This window comes from Saccostrea cucullata, unplaced genomic scaffold (assembly GCF_032062105.1).
Source record: "Saccostrea cucullata isolate Sc308-1 unplaced genomic scaffold, CSIRO_AGI_Scuc_v1 ctg8946, whole genome shotgun sequence".
NCBI classification, from domain to species: Eukaryota; Metazoa; Mollusca; class Bivalvia; order Ostreida; family Ostreidae; genus Saccostrea; species Saccostrea cuccullata.
Window position 1 is genome coordinate 1 of NW_026925349.1, and position 26,575 is coordinate 26,575.

General features: G+C 32.9%; 1 protein-coding gene and 1 pseudogene across 1 annotated transcript; both read right to left on the bottom strand.

Annotated features, from left to right (window-relative positions):
* Positions 1-5: 5 nt before the first annotated feature.
* LOC134268658 (DNA-binding protein RFX2-like) lies at positions 6-18,581 on the bottom strand (annotated as a pseudogene).
* Positions 18,582-21,567: 2,986 nt separating this feature from the next.
* Positions 21,568-26,569, bottom strand: LOC134268656 (TRIO and F-actin-binding protein-like). Its single transcript, XM_062750907.1, has 9 exons — positions 26,509-26,569; positions 26,160-26,280; positions 25,771-25,914; positions 25,401-25,524; positions 24,786-24,872; positions 24,454-24,586; positions 24,299-24,331; positions 22,986-23,102; positions 21,568-22,704 (listed from the first exon to the last, which is right to left on the bottom strand). The coding sequence occupies exons 2-9, from the start codon at positions 26,267-26,269 to the stop codon at positions 22,481-22,483; spliced, it is 972 nt and encodes a 323-aa protein (XP_062606891.1). The 5' UTR covers positions 26,270-26,280; positions 26,509-26,569; the 3' UTR covers positions 21,568-22,480.
* Positions 26,570-26,575: the final 6 nt, after the last annotated feature.

Genomic DNA, 26,575 nt, shown 5'->3' on the forward strand with positions numbered 1-26,575 from the left:
GTCACAATAACGTTACCATTAACACTGGGGTTTCCTGTTGTACCAGAATTAGACAGGACCATCAGTGTGGTGGCGTTAGACTGTCCTGTCTCCCCTTTGTTCAGCAAGGTTTGAGTCGTGGTGGCACTTGTTGCAGCTTTACTGAATACTATGGGCTTCGTTTCTGCTTCAAGATTGCTCATCAGAACAGCACTGCTTATATCAATGAACTGTGAAAAAAAAAACAGTTTCAAATTTATTAAAGATCATAAAACAATCCAAAGAAAATCAATTCTAAGTGCTTATTCTGAACTTCATGTTATTATCCTAAGATCTTTTATTAGAAGATTTTAGAAGAAGAAGAATGTGCCCTTTTTTATATACTATAGTTTTTAGTGTTTAACAATTGACAACACAACATGCAGATAGCATTAAATACATAAGATACCTGTCTGACCTCTCCCATGACAGCTATGGGGGTCTCTCCTGTAGCGGCCGCCACCTTGTGCTCCACCAGGTAGAACATGTACTCGTCATACAACAGGCGGATCAGGTGAAATGAACCAAAACTTGCTGCACTTATCAGGGTCAAATCCCTTATCACCATTGAGCTGTAAGATTATTTTTCAAGGTTAAATAATTGAGTCATCTTCAGTCACTATTTTGTGCACTGTTTTAAACAAGTTACTTCAGGTGACTCTGATATAAATTGTATTTACCTGTAAAATGACCATTTGAGTAAGAACTGCCTGGCTGCCTTAGGGAAGTTTTCGCTCCCCTCGTGAGGCTTGAGGACCTGGTTTACGACCCCCTCCAGCCAGACGGCCCACTGTTCCAGAGAGTTCTGGAGCTCCAGGGTCTTCTTAAAGTCGTCCTGTAACTGCTGCACCACAGCGTCATCACACTGACACACCCACGACGCTTGTTCCTATCAAAATGGAAAAATCTCAACTCACACTGGGATACTTGCTAATGAACTTTTTATTTCCATAAAAAATTTAAAACGTTTCCTTTTTTTTAAAAATCTCATTTTCATTTAATAAGGCTATCTATTTCCACAAATTTCAAGTCTAAAAAAATCTTGCCAACCAAAGCATTCTTTCTTTTTCGTGAAATTTGACTTTTTTTGGGCTTTGTCAGGGTACCTTTTTTTCCTTATGAACTGAGCAGTGATAATCATCTATACAGATGAAAATATTTACAATTTTATTCTTTTTTATCTTTGTTTTTCATTTGGAATTATGCTAGGAGCTGAACCTGTTATTCTAAATAAAATACAGATATATTTATAAATGCTTTTTAAATCATGATTTTGTACTCACTTGGACATTTGCGAAGTCCACTCTGTTGAGATCAGTTAACATCTGATTGATCTGGGAGGTGTTCTGTAGAACTGCCCTTGCTGCCTGAGCTAAATGGTTGAGTGAGGTGTACCGACGCAGAGTCTGAGCAAAGGCACTGACAGCACTCACCTACAAAGTTTAACAGTACAGAGGTATTTAAAGGGGAATAACTCCTCAATTATTATCAGTATCTAGATTATTTCTATATTATACTTCTCCACTTTTAAAATGGAAATGACTTTTTCTTTTTCTATATTTTACAGATTTTTATTCAAACTTTCACCATCTCTGATATTTTATTCATATGTTCATTTTTCTATTACCTTTGTCTTCACCATTTCCTCTGGGACACCTGTCATGGCACTTTTTAACCAGTTTTCTAAACTTTTGGCAAAATTTCTTATGGCTTGTGTAAGTGAACCTAGGGGGAAAAATTATATGATTACATAAAAGTTTTTCAATAGTTCACTTTAACATTTTTCAAAACTGTTCAAGGATCTTCATCTGATAAATTACTTTAGCATAACAGTCTCAAATATAAGCTTACTAGGAATAGGTCGTAGAACGTCAGGTATCAGAACTTCCACCAGTGCTTGATAAAATGTGTAATCTGCTCTCCTGACCCACTGCTGTAGGGGTTCATATGAACTAACCAAATACAACTTCTCCTTGGGTAACCGCTTCTCATAATCATTGTCAGCTCTGCAAAGAACATCATTCTGTCAATGCTCATGTAAAAACTTCCTCAATTCTATATATTTGTGAACAGGGAAGTTACTTTTGTGTCAAAAAGTTTATTACCTACTTAAAAGACAAGGAAACTTCAATTAAGAACTTCCATTGTTCTCCCTAAACGAAGGGATATTTAATATATATACTTACGTTAACTGATCAGGAGGTTGATTTCTCCAGAATCCCTGCCATAAAGCCTCGATGAGAGAGAACTGTAAATTGACTACTACATCAACAATAGCTTCTGCATGCTCTCTGTACATTTTCTCAAATGATCTGACATGCTCGATTGTAATTCCTTCAGGGAGGGCGGGCAGGATGTACAATATCACCAAAGTTAGGAAGAGCTGCCGAGGCATCTCCAGAAATTGTTGGTGTTGTTCTTGTTGGGCCTTAGCAGGATCGTGTGCTCCATGTGAACCATGATTGCTGTCTGAGCCATCTACCTCGCCTTTACTGTTAACAAAACGTGAAAAAAAAACTGCTTATTTTTACCTAGATGTATTTGTAATACTGATACAGACAATGACCATATTTCTTCCTTCAAGTTTGACCTGGCAGAAGCCTTTGCTGAATTTTAAAACTTTATCTAATATACATATGTACAATAGGGGCATGAAAGTTTGTGCAAAAAATAGAGTAAAATCAAAAATTTCTTATCATTATCTTATTTTCAATACATTGTTGATTTTACTGTATTTTCCTTCTAATGGCAATAAATTAAATCTATATATACAGTTGGTGAGTTGTCAACTTACCCTTTACCATGATAAAGAGGCTGTTGCCTGATTGCCATTGTTTCATTGTCAGTGAACTGATTTAAAGGCGAGTTGGCCTTTATCCTGATTCCATAATAATGGTACTTTGAGTTCCCCCTGAAATGGTTATCATCTTTATTTACAAAAACATTTAACATGAATATGAAGTACAAATGTTTAAATTCAAATAAGTATGCAAGATCAAGTAACATTTAGAATGGATTGCTGATCTTACCTAGTACCCAAGCGTCTTGTCCTTAACCCCAAAAAGACTGATCTGATGAGTTTTCCAAAGGAAGCTGGATTCATTGGATCTAGGTTCTGTTCTTGGCAATGTCTCAGATAGTGGTTATACAGGGTACTTCTGGGTAGACTCACTCCTTCAGCAGTCTCATAGTTGTCTATCAACCACTGAACCTAAAATATCAAGGTCTTTGTCAATAATTGCAGCACATTTTTGTAAACCAAGAAATGAAGATAAGATCAAGTTTTCATGTAATATGGCTTTTTTCCACTTTACGATGCATATGCACAATTCAGTGATATATTCAGTGGGTTAAGTTTGAGAATATTACGCCAAATTATTTTCTTAATAAAGCAATAAAAGGTACACTAACCGTAGCAGGTGAGGCTCGGGTGGTGTGGGTGAGGGGAGTGCCCTCCCCGTCCATCGTACCTCCCTGGATCAGGTAAGTTCCTCCCTGGTGCTGCAAAATCTGTCCCTGAACTGTCTGTACAGTCCCTAACTATAAAGTACATTTGTGTTTTTACCATAATGCAACCAATATATTTGTAGAAATCAAGACAAACCCTTGTTTGGTATGTTTGTCTTTCAACAGAAGTAGAAGCAAGATTTATTTGATACATCACTGCATAAATATAGATTGTAACATGAATTCTTCACCTACCTGAGTGCTGTATTTTGGTAGTATGCACTGGATACTGGTGTATACATGGTCTGCCCATACTCATTCTGGTAAGTACCTTGCCTTTAAAACAAAACACAATAGTTAAACGTAACTGCTCACAAAGTCAGTTCAAGGTGTTGAAATATTCATAATGAAGATTAAGACCAAGTTTGAGAGTAAGTATTGCAGACATCCATTTCACTGTGTTCAATCTCTCTTTTTAAACTGTTAATTATTTCAAACAAAAAATTAACTCAATATTCACTTCAAAATCATTTGTATTAGTTTACATTAGAATATTTACTGTAAACCAACTATCTCTCATAATTTTTTTTTTGTTTCTCATTGAAGCATTATCCAAAGCGGGCTTTGTTTATAAAATACAGTATAATTTTTTTTCAATTTTCCTGTCATCACAAACAAAATTCAGACAAAAGTGAGGGATAGTTGGTTTACAGTAGTCAGAATGGCACCAATGTAATTTTAAAAAATTGTAAAAAGTGTAAAAACACTATAAAGCAACACTAAATGATATAAGGATTTCTGTCCTTAAAAGGTATAACGAAAGAATTTGAACAACGAAGTTTGTGAAGATAAAGTTTACCAATGGCCATTATATCTAGGATGTACTCTGCTTTGAAAATAAAAACAATATCATAGATTACACCAAACATATTCTGACAATAGTACAGTTTCAAGGGGGGTAAGTGAGTGCCAATGTGTGACAACAGATACACATTTATAAGTGGTATTCTCCGAGATACACCCATAGTGGCTGTTCAAAGAGGAGTGCATGCAGAGCAATGTCCCTGTATATAGATAATTAAATCCTCTTAATGAATCCCTTGAAAGAAAACTCCAGCTTTACAAAAGAACACTAAAACACCTAATGTAAATTTTAGGAAACAAATTCCTTTTTCTTGGAGAGGAACATTGCAAAGCCAGTACAATATTCAGAATGTTTGTGCATGACAACCAAGCATTACTGCCACTCAAACCAGTGTGAAGTCCACAGCAGACTGAGGCACATCTATTTCTATATATCGTACATTTGACCATTTGCGTAGATACCGGGATCTGAGCCATCTACGTACTGTACATGTGTGGGGTAAACCGCTTGTCCTCCTTGTTGGATGGTCACGGTGTCTCCACCCTGTGCCTGATCTCCCAGCTGATCCGGAACTGAAGTAAGATTTGTATTACATTAGTCACAAACAACTACATACATCCTCAACAATTCTCTATATAGTAATAAACTGGTCTTTTCTGACAAGTTTTCAATCTTTATTTAACCACAAAATTTATCTGCAGTTTTTAATTTTACAAGTAGATTACTATTTTGCTGTTCAGTAGACATGCCAGGCATGCTTTTACTTACTTGTAACAATGAATTGTTGGCCAGAATGTGTCTGGGAAGGCTGTATGATAGTCGTCTTTTGGGTCTGTCCATTCTGTGATTGAGATGTAGATGGTGACTTTGAAGAACCCTGCTAAATTATCAAATAAATTGCTGATTATTACCCTGCTAAATAAACAAATAAATAATTATAAAAGGTTAATGTATACAACAGTGACAATACACATACAGCATGTTTGTTTTCTACATAGTTCAAATTAACACTGTAAATATTTATAAAATAGGTACTAAAAATATCAAAATTCAGTCTCAAAAAATTAACAATTTATTTCTCATTATCACAACAAATTATGAACTTACCTGTACTTGAACAACAGTTGGGTTCATTGCCTGCAAATCTGTGACGAAGGTTTGTGTAGCCATCAGATCATTTAGGAAACTGTAATGAAATATTGATCCTGTTCATAATTTCTCCCTAGATTCATTCAAAAGTATAAAATTTAAAATTGGACGACTTAGCAGTACCACAGTCATCATGAATATTTAGTGTTTACAGAGTTTAAACAAAATTTTTAAAAATATTTTCACATTCTCTCCAATGCAGATTCTTGGTTTGAATCAGGAACAAATTTATCAAAGTGTTTGTTAATTCTGTGATGGTTCCCAGTCATTAACATGATAATTACAACTGCACTTGTCCCATTGGTCACACCAAAGGTAGTCAAATAACAATTTTTACACAGTTGAAAAAGAAAAATCAAATTGTCAAGCCCCATTATCTCTAACTTGACGGGACCATGGAACAATCTCTGATTTCTGAGGATTTGAAATGTAAAAGGTACTGTAAAATACTTCAAGAATACACAGACTTCCAAATGAAAGTGACATATTCATTGTAAATGGGCATGAGAGATATATCAGTTTTTGAGACACAGAAGTTAAATTATAACTCCTGTTTTTTTTAAGATTATCTGTTTTTAATTTTCTTATCTGAAACTGAAATGCTGCATTGTAAATACATGATGTTATACCTGTGTTAGCTTTTTTACTTTGTAAAATCTTTATCACAAACATTTCACAAAAACAGTAGTTTAAAATTTCCAAAATTTAATATTTTACTAGTTATTAACAAAAGGTCAACATATTCCAAACAGAACTAGAAAGAGTTACAGCATAAAACCCCTGGCATGCAATAATACTGCTGTTACCTATATGTAAATAGTGTCAAGGTATTTTTAATCTAAGGTTTGTCAACATATATTTTTCCATAATCTGCCCACAAAAAAGTCTGAAAACTTTTCTTTGAAAAAACTTTTTAAATATTTTTTTTTTTTAGTTTCCAAAGTGTTTTTGAAATTCCTCTGTTCAAATTAATTAATTTTGCTAAGTAGTCATAGCATCAAAATCTTTAAATATTCTCCATTTTGTAAATAAAGTGGCAATTTAAAAAAATAATAACACATTAAAATCAAGAAAAGCAAAAAAAAAAATAATAATAGCTTCAATGATAAATATATTTATTTTCTGCAGAAAAACCCGTTTCGCTAAACGTCTCATTCATTTTGAAAGTAGATAAATTAACTTTTTAAATATAAATGATTGTTATCTTTAGAATCAATGATATAAGATATTGGGATCTGAAACCCCTTGGGACCAAGAGGAGTGAAAACTATGTTTTTTTTCATTCTAGATAAATTTGGTTCCTAGAACCATTAAAGATTCTAGCAGAGGTCAATCATCAGCATCTAAAACATGATGTGGGTGTCCTGCAAATTCTAAAGAAAGCTTTATTTTTAACATGGGATTCAAATGAATGGGGGTGGGGGTAAGAAAACGATTTTTTCTTTTTAAGACTTTAAATATCAAAGTTTATGTTGATCTCAATTACAATGTACGTTAGTTTATTTAAAAGGATACATTAAGAGCATTTAACTCGGAAAAGAGAGTTTGCTAAATACATCATTCTAATAATCAATGATGGGATATTTTAACTCAAATATCGGTACATATTATATGCAAAATCAAGATAATGAACGGTTATCAAGCTTAAAAAAACGCTGAAACAATACGAGTTATGATCAGAGCAATCAAGGGGCTATAAAATCATCAGATGTGGAACACGCCATAAATGTCTTAATTATTTATTGCAAAAAAAATTTTGAAGAGATCATTGATTTACAAATACTACTTTTGATGTAAAAAAATTCACCTTTTACGTATTGGTGGGTTACATCGCAACACAATGAATTACAAATTTGAATTGTAGGGCAAAGTTGCCAGTCTCCCCGCTATTATCAAGGCAAAAATAAAATATTCAAACGTTCAAAACCGGATGTATTATATTTTTTAAAAAGGAAAATTATTATATGGTTTTAACTTTTCTGTGCTTAAATTATGATATTTTATTTATCGAATTATCAACTTCTCTTGATATCGGGTAACCCGATTTAACAAATTAAATTTCCTTTTGCACTATATTACAGAACGCCATATTTCCGGTAAAATATATTTAGGCTGATAAAGGCATCAAAAGAAATACAGTACTGAATAGGTGTATTATAAATAAAGTGGTTTTAAAATTATATATCACGTATTTTATTTAATCAAATTGATGTGAATATATGGAGATAAGTGCACATATTTGAAAATAACAGAAGAATATACACGAGGAATGCATGGAAAATGAATATTTTTAAAGTATGTCACAAGACAAGGTTATGGGTCAAACGCCATGCTTCTATGCATATTTTACTGTTAATGTGTACCTAATAGTTGGTGGACTCAAAGGAGCGAGGGTGGTAATTCAGAGCATATCAGAATTTCTTCACATAATTTTTTTTAAATTACTGTAGCATAACAGGCTAATGTCTTTGGTAAAAAATATTAAAAAATGAAAACATTTTTTTCAACATTTTCTTTTTTTTTGGGGGGGGGGGGGGGGGGGTGTCAAATGCATCAATTTCACAAACGTGGAAAAAAAAAACTACTTTTTTGCCGTATCCTTTGGAATACAAATTTTATTCATTTATTTATAATCAGTGTTTAATCTTGATGACAGTTGGATCCTCAGTGATGTTTAAAGTCTTTTAAAAACTTCGTGGTCTGACAAGTATATTTTTAGTTTCTATACTAAAAACAAAAAAAAAGAAAAAAAAACACCAAAAACAAAACAAAAAAAAACAAACAACAAAAAAGAGGATCAATTGATATGCTTCTTTTGGCGCTACAGTATAATATATTTAATATGACATTTTTACACTTAAAAATTTGGGTCTTTATCAAAAAATTTAATAACGCGTTTCAAGAAAATTCTCTCCAATGTTAAAGTAAACTATTATATAGTCTTCTTCTTTTTTTTAATAGGACTAAGATAAAGTTTCAAATTATCAATTATTTGATCTCTCTGCACTTCAAGCAGATATGATGTCAAAGTTATCTTATATATTCAGAATATAAAAACCTTAAGTGGGGGTCTATGTTAATTGCTAAAATTGTTTTCTTCCTTGAAATTCAGAATATATTTACATATTTGTCAATGAAAGAATCCATATAAAATGATTAAATAGATATTTCAGAACCAGCATAAAATATTTTACTGCAAAAAAACACAGCTCCGTGTGCAACCAGGATGGAATCTATATAAACTTAACAATACTGTATACTAGTATATTTCAAAAGGGAAAAATTTATCATTCTCTACTAAAATACACTCCGCCACAAAATAAAGTACCCGGCTTAATCCTATTTGAATCGTTTTCACTGATTGGTTATAGTTTAATTTGCATCGCATAATCCAGATTTATTCTTGGAACTTAAGCATGATGCAGAATTTTGAAAATAAAGGTCCAAACCAAAACCCGCTCAAAGGCTCAGCATCGAACCTCCCTAAAATACAAAAGGCCCAAGGACCTCGACATTCACCTGAGTGTAATACAGGTTTCATGGTAGTGTACAAAATAAACTAATACATGAAACGAAGGTATCATGTCAAAGGCAATAATTAAAGTAAGATGACCTGCAGGGATCGAAAAAATTAATGGTGTAGTAACAATTGTATTTAATGTATAGAGCAACACGCAAGGGGGGGGGGGGGGGGTATACGGTATAATCCAAAAGAGCCGCACCAAAACACGAAATTTTCATTGACCAAGGATCGAATAGGAATTTGATAATTTTGAAGAAAGCATTTCTTTTTTATCATTGCATGCAGGTGAATAATCAATAGTAAGGGAATATTTTCTCTAGAGGTATGATCCTAAAAATTAATTAACCATACAAAATAGAGCTCCAAACACGAAATTTAAGAACCCCTTGCAACCCAAGTGCCATGCATGATTATATTCCAAAATTCTGAGAGAGGCACCCATTCCCTGAGGAGCAGAAAAGATGAATTAAGGAATGAATGCATTTTCCTATATTTATCAGTCTAATTCTTTAAAAGACAATGTAGAGTAGAGGCTTATACAATTGAACCATTTATATATATATATAAAAAAATAATTTGTTCGGGCACGACCCCTTGATTCTAAGGGGGCTGGCAAATTTTTCCGAGTCAGATTATTAAAATAATTATTTTCATGTTGGCGAAGGACAGATTATTTGTTTTGAAAAAGATCAAGGACATACTATTTATTTTCTTCTTCTTCTTCTGTATTTTGAACAAATCTAATAAATCTAATGAAAGGGGAAGAAGGAAATGTCAAAGTCCAAAACTCTAAATTCGTGTGTGTGTGTGTGTGTGTGTGTCGGGGGGGGGGTGCCACTGGTTAGATTATTTATTTTCTCGTCCATATAACATAGGAGAACAGCTTATTTATTTTCAAGATTTTCGAGGACAGATTATTTATTTTCAAGATTTTCGAGGACAGATTATCTATTTACAAAATCTATCGGAACTTCAAAATCACAAAACCTTGACGTTGTGAGGATGGTGCTCATTACCATGAGCTACATGGTTTCTAACGATTGAGCACACTTGGCCACCGCATTCATCCATCCGAAAGAAACTGCATGATGTGCAAATATATAAATTGACCCTAAAGATGTAGTTGCCACACACCGAAAACTAGTACCTGGTCAGGAAAATAACTGAAACCGATCTTAACTGAAATTAATACAGCTGATATAAGGCCCCAAAGACACTAAGCCATACTCTTCATATGTCCCACCCATTGTATGACATGGTACATATGTAATAGGCTACGAGAAAAATGCATTGATTCAGACTGAAAGTCAAATCCCAACCCCCAGAATCTCAAGTCAGGTGCCCTACCAACTAATCATGTATCTGTTTTAGATTTTAGTTAATACACTCCAAGGACCAATAATGTGCCTGACAAAGTTTGATGATTCTAAGCCAGTTGGTATCTGAAATAATAAATCTACCGATAAAGTTCCAAAAGTAGGTCACAGTGACCTACTTTTCATTTGACACATTCTTAGGACCTTAAATGCATTGACTGACAAAGTTAAACGATTCTAAGCCAATAAGCATTATTACAAAATCTGAAAGAAGCCTTGATATTTCCAAAGTAGGTCATGGTGACCTACTTTTTGGTTTTGGCAGATTGGCCTGCTTTAAGTTGACTCACTTTATTTTCTCCCTCGTTTCACTCCTCCGCAAATAAATATTTTCTTGACTAATTTATTGAAAAACAAAGAAAAAGAATATACTGTAGGATTGTTGCGTTCGTTACAAATCGCATTTTTATTCAAAACATACAAATCAAACTCATAAATTTTACAAGATAAACAATGCAAGGGCTGGGAGGGCAGGGAAAGCCAAAGACACAAAACAACCTGCGAGCGCTAAATCGCTCGTGCATGAAAAAACAGTTTCGTTAGATACGAAGTTTCACGGAGAATACCGAAGTAAAAACGTAAAGAAATAAATTAATTAAGAGACTCAATATCCATAAATGATAACTAAACCTAAAATATTTAAATATACCTATGACATTCCAGAATTAGGTTACAGAGTCCTATGTTTTGGTTGACACCTCCCTTAAACTCAAGTTGCATCAACTAACAAAATTTGATGATTCTAATCCAATTAGAATTGGGAAAAATTATTTATATAAGTGTACCCATGAAATCCCAAAAGTAGGCCATAGAGACCTATGTTTTGGCTGAAACATTCCTTAAACTTAAGATGCATCACCTGTCATAATTTGATATTTCTAAGCCAATTAAAATCCGAAATATTTAAATATGCCCATGCAATTCCAAAAGTAAGTCATAGTAACCTACCCTTAGTTGACACACTCAAAGCAACAAAGAAGCATCAAATAACAAATCTTTCTCATTTTTAGCCATTTTTGTATCTGAAATGAATTCCAAATGTAGGTCATGGTGACCTTTTCGATTTGAAATACTCTGGGGACTCAAGATCTATCATATAATAAAATTAACGATTCTAAGCCAGTTGGTATGTGAATAAAAAAAAATATGGCCATGATACATATATTTCAAAAATGGGTCACTGTGACCTACATAAGTTTTAATACTTTGATGCCTTAGGATGCAACAACTGACAAGGTATGATGATCTCATGCTGCACAATATGTCAAAAATATGTATCTGAAACAATTTTAAAACGAATATCTGCCTATTTCAAAAAGTAGGTCACTGTCCCACCTTTTTATAAGTATACTCCAAAGTCAAAGATTCAAGATTACAAGTTTGATGATTCCATATCTCTCAGTATCCGAAATACTCATTACTGACCTTTTTAAATGCTTTGAAAAGGATGATTTTGAAAGTATAGGTCACAGTGACCTACTTTAGGGTTGACATACTTTAAGATCCAGAGACATCTCTCGGCCTTTATTTTTATTGAAATAAAATTTAACCCATGGTGCTTTAAAATGTCTCTGTTCTTTTGACAAGCAAGCCAAAAATACTATACAATTGAATGCCAAGGATGAAAATGGATGTGACTTTTTAAATTATAGAATGAATAATTGAATAACATTTTTTTTAAATTCGTTTATTGAACAAAGCAATAAAATGTTACTTTCTGTAATACATTCTCACTTTGTCATAATCTGAGAACATAATTTAATTATCAACGCATGTGTTTTGAAGTACAAACACATAAAATATCACATATATCTCCAGTGTAGTTTATACTCATTGTACTTATAGATCTGATAATTTACTAGTACATTTTATATAAATAGTTATTATGCAATAACTTTCATGTTTAACAATTCAAAACATTGATATAGAAATTTGGAGAATCGTATCGCATCTATACAAAAATGTACACAAAGGACAGAAAAACAGTTGATTTTTTGATACTCTCCAACCTGCCCCTATATGATCTTTTTTTTTTATTTTGATCATTTAATTTATTTAATTTCATAGTAAAATACAAACATGTACCATCTTTATTGTTTTTTTTTTAAAGTTAAGAAAATATATCATTCATTTGTCAGACTAATTTTTAGGTTGAAAATTTTTATAACAATAAATCAAATTTTCCTACAGATACCAGTCTGGTGTGTAATTAAAACATCAATAAATTTTCAAAGTTTGTGATTTTTATGATATTTTATCAGTGATAATTTAAAAAATAACAACCTGCCTTCCCACCTAGAAAAATGTGGGTCAATGTACAAAAAAAAATTATTTTCTATGATGGCACAAAGTATTTACTGGTTCATATATAAATATATAGTTGAAATGGTTTTTAAAACATTGCAAATTGAGCTTCAAAAAGTGAAAAACTAGACAATTTCCATTAATTCCTTGTAATGAGGTTGGGTCTTCTTTCTTTCTGATAGAGGAATCATTGTTGGATGTTGTTTGTCTGTAGCTGATGCTGAAAGACATTTGGTTTGTCAACTCTCAGTTCACATAAAATCATCGGAGTCATTGCCATTGTCCTAAAATAAAAGAATTGTGAACATTAATGCTGATTTCATAACAAGATGAAAAGTATGGTTATACTTGGTAAAATTTGATATGATTTTTTATTCATTTGTTAATCAGATACAAAATCAAATTAATCTACTTAGTAACCCCAGTATGATACTTCAATATTTGACCAATAATCAATACAAATATTTTTCAAATTTAAATACAAAATATGACAAGTGCCCTTTAGCAATAGAAATGGATTTTTTTTAGAGCCATTTATTCTGGAAATATCACCAACCTTTTTTCTGTTTATTTGTTTCTTAAAATAATTTTTAAACTCTTTTGGATACTTTTAATTTAAAATCATATAAAACTTTACCAAAATGATTTTAAACGCTTTTTGGTTTTTTGCCTATACATGTTTATACCCCAAATCCTGAAAAACTGTATCAAACCTATTTGAGTTTGTCTATTTTTAATCTTTATTGAATCTTTATTGAATAACATGTATTTCAAATGCAAGCACAAAGATTGAATTTCTGAGTATATAAAAGTGCACTTGTCCTTTAAAACTTATGTTTGATTTCTTTCGCTTCACTTACTTGATTTGATGTCATATTTTCTGGTCGCATTAAATTGGCATATGATCTGAAATGAAGAAAATAACAATCATACTGAATGTAGATGCTATCATTAAATAATTATTTAGAAACCTTAAACCTTTGATGGTTTGATAAAACAAATATCATCTGAAATGGATTTGTTTATAGATTTTTACAATTCTACTACATGTATACAGATAACAAAATATTGACAGCAAGTTGGATGAATCAAGCATTAACAGGAGAATGTATCATCTCAGCAATGAGCCTGACCAGGAACTTTTTAAAAGAATTTTATAGAGCAGGGTCACTTTAAATTGAGATTGTTTAGGTAGAATTGCCCCAAGTGAAAATATCACTTGTGATTATTACACAAGTCTAGTGGTCTATTGCAGGAATCCATTGTAAAATAAAACATTCATTGAGGGAAAAAGAGAAAAGGAGTGTTGCTCCTTTATGATGGTACAAAGTTGTTCATAATAATAAGCCTATCAGTCTTTGTTCTTTCTCATGCCCCCTCTCCTGATCTAGCTCAGAGTGATTTTTTCTTCACATCAATATAAAAATTTCGCTCCATGCATGGCAATTTCAGACCAATGAAAAGGGTTCAAGGAACTGTTAATAAGGGTAACCAAAATGAAATAGTGCATTAAATTTTAAGAAAAATAATGAAGACGTTAAAAGTATTCAAGACCCTTTTTCTCTAATGCATCATTCTAGTGTTAAATACAGTTAAACTTTGGTATCTTGAACTCCAGTATCTTGAATACCATGGATATGTCTAAGTGAAGTGGAAGTCATTCTTTAAGTATTTAACCCTCGACATCTCAAATCCTCAGATATCTCGAAGTTTTCTCTGAGCCCCATCAGGTTCGAGATAACATAGTTTGACTGTATGTTTAATCTAATTCCACCCTCCAACCTCAAATTTTTTTTTTAGATTAATCAACCTTGTTTCAGCATCTTTTCTTTTCTGTTCCTCTGCCTCTTTTTCCCTCTTCCTCTGATCTGCCATCTTCTTTTTCTGATCTTCCCTCTCTTCTCGATCTCTGTCTTCCCTCAGCTTACGGAAGTCTGGATGATCTTCTGTTTTTGTCTTGTTTAACCTGTTGACGATCTCATTTATTCTTTTTTCTACTTTAACTTTTCTGACCTGTGAGAAAAAATGTTTCATCAAATAAATATTCTATGAAAAGAATATTTTATTGGTGATGTTTTAACAAAATTTATCAGCATTTCAAAAATAGACACGGGAATTTCTATTATAGAAGAAAGCACAGAGTTCTTGAAATCTTTTTTTTCCGCTGTCAGTCATTCAGACTGACTGCCCTGTGAAGTATGTCAGTCCAGACAGATTTTTATCAGTCCAAAAGATATAATTGTGACAACTTTTAGCTGTGATGTTCTTGAGATTTTTCCTGTATATTTCTAGTATGTAAAACTTTGATCACATATTGTGGCCTCACCCTTCCCCCGAGGTTCATGATTTTAACTATTTAAATCTACACTGGGTTCTGTATAATCAATTACATTTTATTTCAGAAAATATTAAGTTAACTTGACTTTACCTCCTTATCCTTGAAGAATCCCACCTGTCCAACATCCATACCATTAGTTTTCTTGAGATTTGCCCACATCGTATATACAACATCTATGTTATTCATTTTGTTACCTGTATAATACAAAAAAGTCTGATTTCTGACAACATCATCTTGTGTGTAAACATAACAATTACATCTGTAAAGGATATTGCAACGATATAATATTTAATTAAATTCATAATAACTAATTAGAATTGAAACATCATTGCATAGTAAAATGAACATAAATTTATTAAATAAGATGTAACTTCAAATTGAAATATAGTAAACTTTAGACCAGTTGTACACACTATTACATGTATTAAAAATTTTCTCACAGAATTGAGATCAAAATTTTCACCTGAGATACTGTTTGCCTTTACAAGTTGTGCGCAGTCATCTACCACAGACTGTGGAACATCATCTAATGTTTCATTCTGAAATACAGAAAGAATTGTGGATTTATTCACCACTTACCATCTACATGTATCATTTTCAAGTTACTTTGTGCATTTTTAATTCAATGTTAATGGACATAAATTTACACATGTGCAATCTTCAAATTTGTTATTGTTGTTCACTTGTACACTGTCAGATATATTTTAAGTTTGCCTAGACCAAAAGCTTGATTAAGTTTTTCAGAGGTTGTTATCCTGGCCATTTTCAAAATTTACACCTATTAAATATTACATGTATTTTTCATATGATAGGAAAAGAGAGATACATATTAAAAAAACATCTAATTTTGGTTGATAAAAAACTTAGATCATCTGACAACAAGATCTAAAGTGCATGTCCCATTTTCTTCATTAAGAATCTTTGGATATTTCAGGTTGACTTACTGGATGTAACCTTAGATACACATGAGCTGAGGAAACTTTATCAACATGGAACCTGCAATGGTCAAACAAATTTTAAGTTAAAACATACACCATAGCTGGATTTTAAAGAACTGAAAAACAGAGGTAGTAAAATAAACTACTCAAATTAAGAAAATTAAATAATAAAAATCAGTTTAATAAATCTATGGAAAATTACCATACGTCTTCAGGAAAACCCCATCTTATGAGTTCTTCATCTAGAAAGAAAAACTCAGATGTTGAGTCTTTCATTTTGATAGAGTATCTCTATAAATTCTACAAATCGAATTATTTTACCTAGTGTATGATATTACTATTTCTGCACAACAAAGCATAAGGTGCATACAAAAGGAATACTGTGGAAACATTTTAAATAATGTGGGCAATGCTCATGGGCAAGCAAAATTTTGAAGATTTGTGATTACCATACATAATTTCCTGGGTAACTCAATTATATGGTAAATTCAATGAATCACTACAATGATAAAATACGTGTAATAATGTTTGTGAGGATGTAAATTAAAGGGTTGCAGAATCCACAAACATAGGACCCCACAAACGATGCTGAAATGTCTCCATATTATAAACCTGTTCAATCAATACAGCTTTGAATTTCATCTATAAGATACGGTATACATAAATCTTGATTTTACTTTAATCTACTTACTCTCATGCTTATCTTCCCCCATATATATGGTGTATGCTGGGGATACAACTGTAATGAAAATATGATAAAATATAACATGTATAACTTTAAAGTAAATGACCAGAGTTAAAACATATAATTATCTCTGATTAGTTGAAGCAGGCAGGAAATTCATTTCAACCAGTATTGACCAAAACACAGGCCTCTGAATTTCTATCAATAAGCAGTTATATGGTGGTGGCCAGGGGTAGAGAATTTTGAAAAGCAGAAAATAATGGTTGATCGCGTCTATATTTTGATGCATTTGAAACTTTTGAAGCGATGGAATTTAAGGAAAATCATTTTGGGCACAGTTCTGCATGCTAAAGGTTAGTCACTTTCGTTTCCCCCCAAAATTTGACTCCGAATCGGCGAGTAGGGTAAAAAGTTGTTGCATAACTGGTGTGTTGATATATATATAGAGGGGGTATACATATAATTCTGATTAATCATATAATGGCTTATTGATAGAAATTTAGTTAGAATGATCTAACTGTGTCTAGGTACAAGCCCTCACCACAGTTAGAATACGTCCCATATACTTGCGATGTAGCAAATCAGAGCGGATCCGCTCCGAAACGATCTTGAAGAATATAAAAGGATTTGCACTGGAAATAACTACCAAATTAATCAAAACAAACCTTTTTGAGATTGCTTATGCCTTTTACACCAGAAAATAATCCATCTAAAGACGAAAATCCAATTAATTTTCTCAACATTTTTTTCTCGCTTCAAATTTACCTGCCATGCATGTTTACATTCGGAACTCTCTAGATTGTTCCTAGTAAATACACTGAGTCATATGTGTACGAATTATCGCCCATGTTTCTTTTGCTACATTACGAATACACGGAACGAATTCTATCATTAAACCGGGTCCGTACGACAATATCATTTTAATGATAGAACGTTCTATCTAATAGAAATTCAGACTCAGAGGCCTGTGATCAGAACAAGCGGTCGAATAGTTAGAATGATCTAACTGTGTCTCGGTACAAGCCCTCACCACAGTTAGAATACGTCCCATATACTAGCAATATAGCAAATCGGAGCAGATCCGCTCCGAAACGATTTTGAAGAATATAAAAGGATTTTCACTGGAAATAACTACCAAATTAATCAAAACAAACCTTTTTGAGATTGCTTGTGCCTTTTATCCCAGAAAATAATCCATCTAAAGACGAAAATCCAATTAATTTTCTGAACGTTTTTCTCTCGCTTCAAATTTACCTGCCATGTTTACATTCGGAACTCTCTAGATTGGTAAATGCACTGCGTTATAGTGAGTACGAGTTATTGCCCATGTTTCTTTTGCTACATTACGAATACATGGAACGAATTCTATCGTTAAACCGGGTCCGTAGGACAACATCATTTTAACGATAGAATGTTCTATCTAGCGGTCGAACTACATGCAAGATTTCCATAATCACTTTGTGTGACACTGCCCTGAGATTCAGAAGAGACCTCGATATGTCCAAAAACTCGCTGAAATTAGGGACCAACCGGCATCTAAAAGGAATGTTTAGTGGTTTACTACATGTATAGCAAAATAGACCTATAATACTCAGAAAAAGAGGGAAAGTCCAGTCCCCAACCCCACCCTCGTGTTTCACAGGCCTGGACAAAGAAAACTGTGCTTGATCTCACAGTTTCGCCGTCTGACATCTAGTATCTTGTGCTGTAGTCTCTGCGTAACCATGTGTTTAATTTCAACATCTGGGATACAGTTTACTAGGGTATGTAAGAGAGTATATACTAATCCTCTTATCCCCAATTTTTCGAGACTTACCAACTACAAATTTTGATATATTTTCAAATATCAGACTTACCGGTACTTGTAAAATAAAACACCATGGTTTTATTCGCGTTAAAGATCGTTGCTTTTTCCCCGGAAATGAAGTTATTTTTCACCTCCTTTGCTAGAGAGCGAGTAACTAGTATCCGAACCAAACCAATCTCTGATCCGGTTTTAACAAGAAAAAAATCTATTTTGAGATTGAGTTCTTGTAAGAGTCACATAGATTATGAAAAATGAAAGAAAAAGTGAGCTAGCTCACATACCCCACGCTCCCCCATAACTTGACGGTGAAACACATTTAATGAAAAGCACAGTGCACTTTAAATACATAGTATAGATCACAAAGGGCAATAATTGCAAAAAATCTTCACATCAAAATGTCTTGCATATGAGGACATTTAAATGTGGAATGAAGTTTCTAGATAAATTATGGAATCAAAATTTCTCGACAATATACAAATCCACACATTAATTTGAAGTGGGGGGAGGGGGGGGGGGAATTTTCTTGAATAATAGGCAAAACTCTTTGGGATAATATAATGGAATATGTCCTAATGATCAGCATAGGTTGACGAAACTATGTACAACAGTTTAAGAGGAGTGTTGCTAACAAACTGTTCATCTCTGTATTCAAAATATGGCAAAAAAATCTAAGTTGAAAAGTGGAAATTCCCGGAAAAATGAAGGAATCGGAATTTCCTGGTAATATGCACATCTACACATTGCGTCCTAAATACCTGCAAAGTTTGACGAAATTCTGTGCAGCAGTTTATGAGGAGTTGCGCTGACAAACTGTTCATCTCTATATTCAAGGTATGGCCAAATGCCTAAGTTAAAAGTGCGGAAATTCCCGGAAAAAATAATGGAATCGGAATTTTCTGGTAATATGCACATCTACACATGGTGTCCTAAATACCTGCAAAGTTTGACGAAATTCTGTGCAGCGGTTTATGAGGAGTTGCGCTGACAAACTGTTCATCTCTATATTCAAGGTATGGCCAAATGCCTAAGTTAAAAGTGCTGAAATTCCCGGAAAAAATTAAGGAATTGGAATTTCCTTGTAATATGCACATCTACACATGGTGTCCTAAATACCTGCAAAGTTTGACGAAATTCTGTGCAGCGGTTTATGAGGAGTTGCGCTGACAAACTGTTCATCTCTATATTCAAGGTAAGTCAAATGCCTAAGTTAAAAGTGCGGAAATTCCCGGAAAAAATAAAGGAATTGGAATTTCCTGGTAATATGCACATCTACACATGGTGTCCTAAATACCTGCAAAGTTTGACGAAATTCTGTGCAGCGGTTTATGAGGAGTTGCGCTGACAAACTGTTCATCTCTATATTCAAGGTATGGCCAAATGCCTAAGTTAAAAGTGCTGAAATTCCCGGAAAAAATTATGGAATCGGAATTTCCTGGTAATATGCACATCTACACATGGTGTCCTAAATACCTGCAAAGTTGGACGAAATTCTGTGCAGTGGTTTATGAGGAGTTGCGCTGACAAACTGTTCATCTCTATATTCAAGGTATGGCCAAATGCCTAAGTTAAAAGTAAGAAATTCCCGGAAAAAATAAAGAAATCGGAATTTCCTGGTAATATGCACATCTACACATGGTGACCTAAATACCTGCAAAGTTTGACGAAATTCTGTGCAGCGGTTTATGAGGAGTTGCGCTGACAAACTGTTCATCTCTATATTCAAGGTATGGCCAAATGCCTAAGTTAAAAGTGCGGAAATTCCCGGAAAAAATAATGGAATCGGAATTTCCTGGTAATATGCACATCTACACATGGTGTCCTAAATACCTGCAAAGTTTGACGAAATTCTGTGCAGTGGTTTATGAGGAGTTGCGCTGACAAACTGTTCATCTCTATATTCAAGGTATGGCCAAATGCCTAAGTTAAAAGTGCGGAAATTCCTGGAAAAATAATGGAATCGGAATTTCCTGGTAATATGCACATCTACACATTGTGTCCTAAATACCTGCAAAGTTTGACGAAATTCTGTGCAGCGGTTTATGAGGAGTTGCGCTGACAAAAAAAAGAGGACTGACTGACTGACGGACTGACTGACTGACTGACTGACGGACCAGTCAAAAACATTATACCTCCCGCAACTAGTTGCGTGGGGTATAATTACTACAGCAGTTATTGAAAACTTATCTCCTTGCTCTTTCTGATATTTTTTGTGCTTGTTTTGCATTTTCCCCCCAATAGATTAATTAAGCTATATTCAAATATGCAGCCTGGTACCATCAGGGACCTATATACTAATAGGTCCCTGGTACTATATTGACAATTCAAAATTCTAATTACAGTATACAGTTGAACTTCGGTATCTCTAACACCGATATCTCAAATGTCATGGATTGAAAGTCCCATATATATACAACCACTTAAATATTTTACCCTGTTTGGGACACAATTATATCTCGAAGTTTTCCTCGGTCCCAGAGTTTGAGAAAACGAGATTCGACCGTAATATATATACTACTACACTGATTTTTACATATTTACAATAGTCATTCCATTTATAGCCCAGCTGTTTTAAACAGCTCTTCACAATATAATTATGCACTAGAAGTGTCAAAGATAATACCGTATAAGTAGAAATCTTAGCGAGGATTTAATTTTGGCATTAATTATTAGCGATGCTGTTGAGATCGCTAAAATTGATTATCGCTAAAAATAAATCGCTTCTTATTTGTACTAGCTTCTTTAATGAGTATTTTAAAATTGCTAAAATTACTTCATGCTAAAAAAAATACCTGGTCCAGTTTTGAGGAGAAATCGCTAAATTTGCGTCTCCCTAAAATTTCCACTCATACGGTATCTTAAACAGCTGTCGATCAGATTGAATCATATAGAATTATGAAGAATTCATGCTGTGGTAAATTATTCCCGATTCAAATTCACTTATATATATTAATTAAGTCATTATATACTGTCTTCTTGTAGGATACTTGCATCTCCGACTGAAATATGCCCGATAGATAATGACAGATTTGTCAATTATACATAGAGTATGGGCCACAGTAGTACATGTAGTCATTGGACTACAGTCCTTTGTTTATTGGTTATAAAAAAGAACAACAATTAAATTGATATAATTTATTCTGGTGTTATGCATACTGTACAATATTATACTTCTATGTATATATATATTAATATTTCCTGTAAATGTACATGTATCTTTAAACCTATTGTAACTGTAGTTGTTTCCTTATATCTTTCGTATCTTTGTTTGATCTGATCTAAATAAAGATTAACCACAAAAAAAAACCCAGAAATACATATAAATTAGAAAAGGTAGAAGTTTATAGCAATAAAATGAAAGCAGCCCCAGTTTAAACAGGGATTTGACACTATACCTTGTTTTCTCAACAAGAATTCTTCCAGGCATCAAAAAGAACAAAAGTAACAATAGATCTATCATTATACATGTATATAAATATATGAAGTTTATTCACAAAAATAGAAGTAAAAAAAAAAGTGATTATCAAAGCACTGGCCATCTGCTTAGCAAATGTCACTACAACCCAATATAAAATCCTAATGTAATTGACTTCTGTTATCTAACATTTACATAAAACTGTTTTCTCAACATCACAGAAGTATATAAAAGCATCACAAGGTCTGTTGATATGAATTTTTAAAAAATCATTAACAAAAAGGTAACTAAAACTCACAACCTTTAACTGTACTTCAATAAATAAAGGTGGCACTTTATGGTTTGGAATTATATAAAAAAGTCCCCTCTTTACAATGTGCACTTTCATGGTATCACAAATTGTACAACAAATGAAATGTACATGGCAAGAACATAAATAAAATCCTTTTAAAAAATGTCAGCAGTTTACAGAGATAGGTTTTTTGTTGTTGTTGTAAATGCGTAGTCACAAATCCGTCAGGTTTATAAAGAAAAATATAACTGACCAGCAGTTTTCTTTTATAGAGAAAAAAAGATGAACTGGGAAATGAACATACAAAGCAGATACTCCAAATATGGTTAAAATCCAAATAAACATGAATATTCATTTGATAAATTGATGAGCGATCCGGTAAATACTAGGTTTATTTTATATCGGTTTGTTGTGTTAAACATTGGAAGCCTTGGTTTTTGCTTTGGAGTACTTAGATCCCCAGTAGAATCTCTGTGTTTGCCTTGCCCCATGGGAAGGCGACCATCAAAGACAAATGGTAGGGAGGGACTACTTTTGGACCTTTTCAAGTCTGAAAGAAAAAACAAGACAATAAAACTTTTGTCTCTCTTTGTATCATTACCTCCTAAATTAATCTAACACTTACAATTAAGTATATTTCAATTAACTGGCCTTTAATTTTGGATTAGAAAACAGGGACACGTATTCTCTGTTTTGTATACAAAGGCTGCTTAGGCACCATCATTGAGTATGACCTTACTACCCATATACAAAATCTGAGAAATGTTTGAAAATAAGTGTTGTGCAAACCAAATTTTGTTACAAAAATTAACATTCTGTTTCATTTCATACCTTTAACATCAAGGTGACATCTGCGTTTGTGTGAGTCACGGCTTTGGTGCTCATCTTTCTTTGATGCATTTTGCTGAGTTGGACTTGGACTGCGGGCTCGATGATGAAAGGACGGTGCTGCAAAAATAGAAAAAAATAAATCAAAATGCAACTTTTCAACTAACCTCATAACAAGATTGGGTAATTGAAAATTCAATTAATCCGTATCAATTACATACTTGAAAACACCTTCAAGTAAAAATTATATGTAATAAAATATAATTCCAATCTCTTGAAAATTAAAACTTTACAATAAACCTCTATGGCCAACAAATTTTCACATATACTGTAGATCACTTAATTTTCTCGACACCTTTTTTTCGTGAGATAGTAATTGACTCTTTATTAGCGAGACAAAATTTTCACGAATTGTGGTCATTTCTTATTATAATCTTAAGGAATTCTTTTATACGCGAGAATGAAATTTTCGCGATCATACAGTGTTGCGTAATTACGCGAAAATAAAGTTCTCGCGAATAAAAAGTGATTTACAGTATTTCATTATAGATGTACATGAAATTACAAAAGTGATAAATTTAAAGTCCTCAAAGATGCACTATGCATACAAATTTCAAACTGACTTGCAGACTTTGTAAAAAAAAAAAATAGGAAAGAAGACTTGCATTTCACATTTTACTTGTAGTTCTGATAGTCAAGTGAAATAGTTCATAGATTTAGGGTACAAAATGTTACAAACAAAATATTCAAATATATAAAACTGCAATACATCACAGTTTAAATTAATACAGGAATATATGTAAAGATACTATTTCAGGTCTTTTCACTGATTTCCTACATTGTTTCAACAAGTTTTATTTTATGTAAAGCAACCTTACAAAGAAAACTCTAACAGATATTTACCCTTCTTTTCAGTGCATTGGGTGTGGGGAGTGGAGGGAATTTTGAATTATTTTAACCATGCATTTCTTTACAAATGTAAATTTTCTTTTCTTCTAAAATACTTGAAACCCCCCCCCCCTTAAAAATTTTTTAATTCTGAATGAAGTTTCAAAATATGACTTTACACTAAACAACTATAATCTCAGTATTACAGTATGTTATTGTTTGAACAATGCAAATTCTAAAACCAAGTTCTGAAAAATAGCTAAAAAACATAAGAACTTCAATGAGGTGAGCTAAAAAATCAAGACAGTTTTACTTGGAATTCCAAATTTGCAAGGATTTTTTTTCCTTTTAAAGATCATCTCTACAATACGAATAAAACACTATACTATGCAATGCAGATGCAAGTATTACATGCATATATTTGATACCTTTCCCATGTCTGGCTTTTAAACTTAAATTATCTGCACAGTAATTAAAAGCAACACAATTATTTCAGACACCAAACACAGACTTTGAAGAAAAAAATGTTTTCTACATTCATTTCTACACAAATTTTTTTTAAAGAACATTAATAAATGCTTACTCCTGCGGAGTTGTCTGTTCCTGTCTTTGGAGTCCTCTTTTTCTTTGGCTGAAATGTCCTGTTTGATTTTGTTTTGTAACTCTGTGTACTTCTTGTACATCTGTAGATACTGGGTCATACTCTGTCTCTGTTCCTGTATTGATAAATAAACAAGATTAGTAACATCCAATAATGTTTAACATTATTTCTTTTCCAGGGTTTTACATTTGAACAAATTAAAATTATCTGCACATTTACCACTTACATACTGTAGGTTTTTCATCCATAAGTACAGGCAGCCTATTAAATTACGTTTTGTATGAACTATTGTAAGTCAATTTTTAATAATTTACCTCTGTTGTTCTTTCCAGATTGTTTTCCAAGTTCTTCACTTGAGATCTGAGTTTCTGTAATTCGGCATCCTTCACTCGCACCATAATCTGTTGAATATAAAGATATTTTTATAACTACACTATACATATAACATAGCAGTGTACTGTAGATCACTTAATTTTCGCGACACCCTTTTTTCGCGAGATAGTCATTGACTCTTTATTAGCGAGACAAAAATTTCACGAATTGTGGTCATTGCTCTATATTATTTAAGGAATTCTATTATATGCGAGAATGAAATTTCCGCGAAAATATCATCTCGCGTAATTACGCGAAAATAAAGTTCTCACGAATAAAAACTGATTTACAGTATACAAATATCGGTCCATTTATTCAGATTTTTTGGTAACATATTTTAAAAATACCATTTCCTGACTTTATATTTTTAAGTTTCGTTACAGTTGAACTTTGTCATCTCATACAAGAATCTCTTGAGTATGGTGATATGTCAAAGTAATCTTTAAATTACTAAAGATTAAGTCCCCTTAATATATAACCCTGGATATCTCGAATCAGTCCCATTGAGATTGGCTTGACTGTACTTAAAAATATCTACAGTATGATAGATACTTTACCTGAGCATCATACAATTCCTCCTCTATGGTAGCATTGCCTGGAACACTGGCCATTGTCCTGTTCTGAATGAAGTCCTTTAGTTTGTTTATCTCTTCATTCACCAAACTATTCAGCTGCTCATTACTGGAAGAAGACAAAAACGTCTCGTATTTCAAATACATGCATTTACATTCAGAATCATTTGAATATTTGTACATGTTATCCAATCATTAATCCTATTTTGGTCCAAGGAACATTTATTTAATTGCAATGTATTTACTCTCTCATTTTTACTAATAAGAATATATCAGATTAATTTGCACAAATGCAACAACCACTGTTCTTTGAGATAACATATCACTTTGGTTCCTATTAGATTTCCCAATTTACCTCTTGATAAGTTGGTTGATGTGGCTGTCGTATTCTCGTTTGGTGGATTCCAGTTTGTCCTCCAGGAGTTTGTAGTCCTCACAGCGACTGTCGTAGTGCATCGTAACCTGAGCCAACTCCTCTCGCAGCTTGGTCGCTTCATTTCTGTTTAAACAATGTAAATTAATTATGATTCTGAACAAGGAACTATCACTATATTATAATTAGTTTAAGAATGTTACATGTATGCATGAATTAGAAAACATTTCCACTGAATGAAAAAAAAGAATTTTTTTAGATTACTGATACTTAAAGAATTATCTTCTCATAACAATGGAATATGCAAGTAGAGCTTTATTTTAAAAAGAAAATAAAACAATCTATATAATTATACAGTAAGAGGTGCATACTCATGACGACTTCTGATTTCATCCACAAAGTCATCGGTGAACATTGTCTTTAGAGCCACCCTGTACTTCTCCTTCTCCTCCTCAAGATCTTCCTCATAGGCTTTCCTCATGGCATCCAGAGCTGTAATAGGGTAATCAACAATAGAAAATCACCTTAATGAAATATAGTACATGTACTGTCAAGCAATATAAAGGGAGGTTACCTCCCTTTTTGGGAGGTGGAAGGGGTAAAAATTATGCAACTTCTTAGTTCAGTCTTACAGAAATAGGATAAAAAAAGAGTTTTCAGGGATCACATGCATTTTTATCATTTAAACCATCAATAATTGCAATCTTCAATGTTTCGTACCAGCTTTAGTGGTCTTCACTTCCTCTGCCAGAGCCTCCTCTTTCTCCTTCTTCAGCAGCTCCAGTTC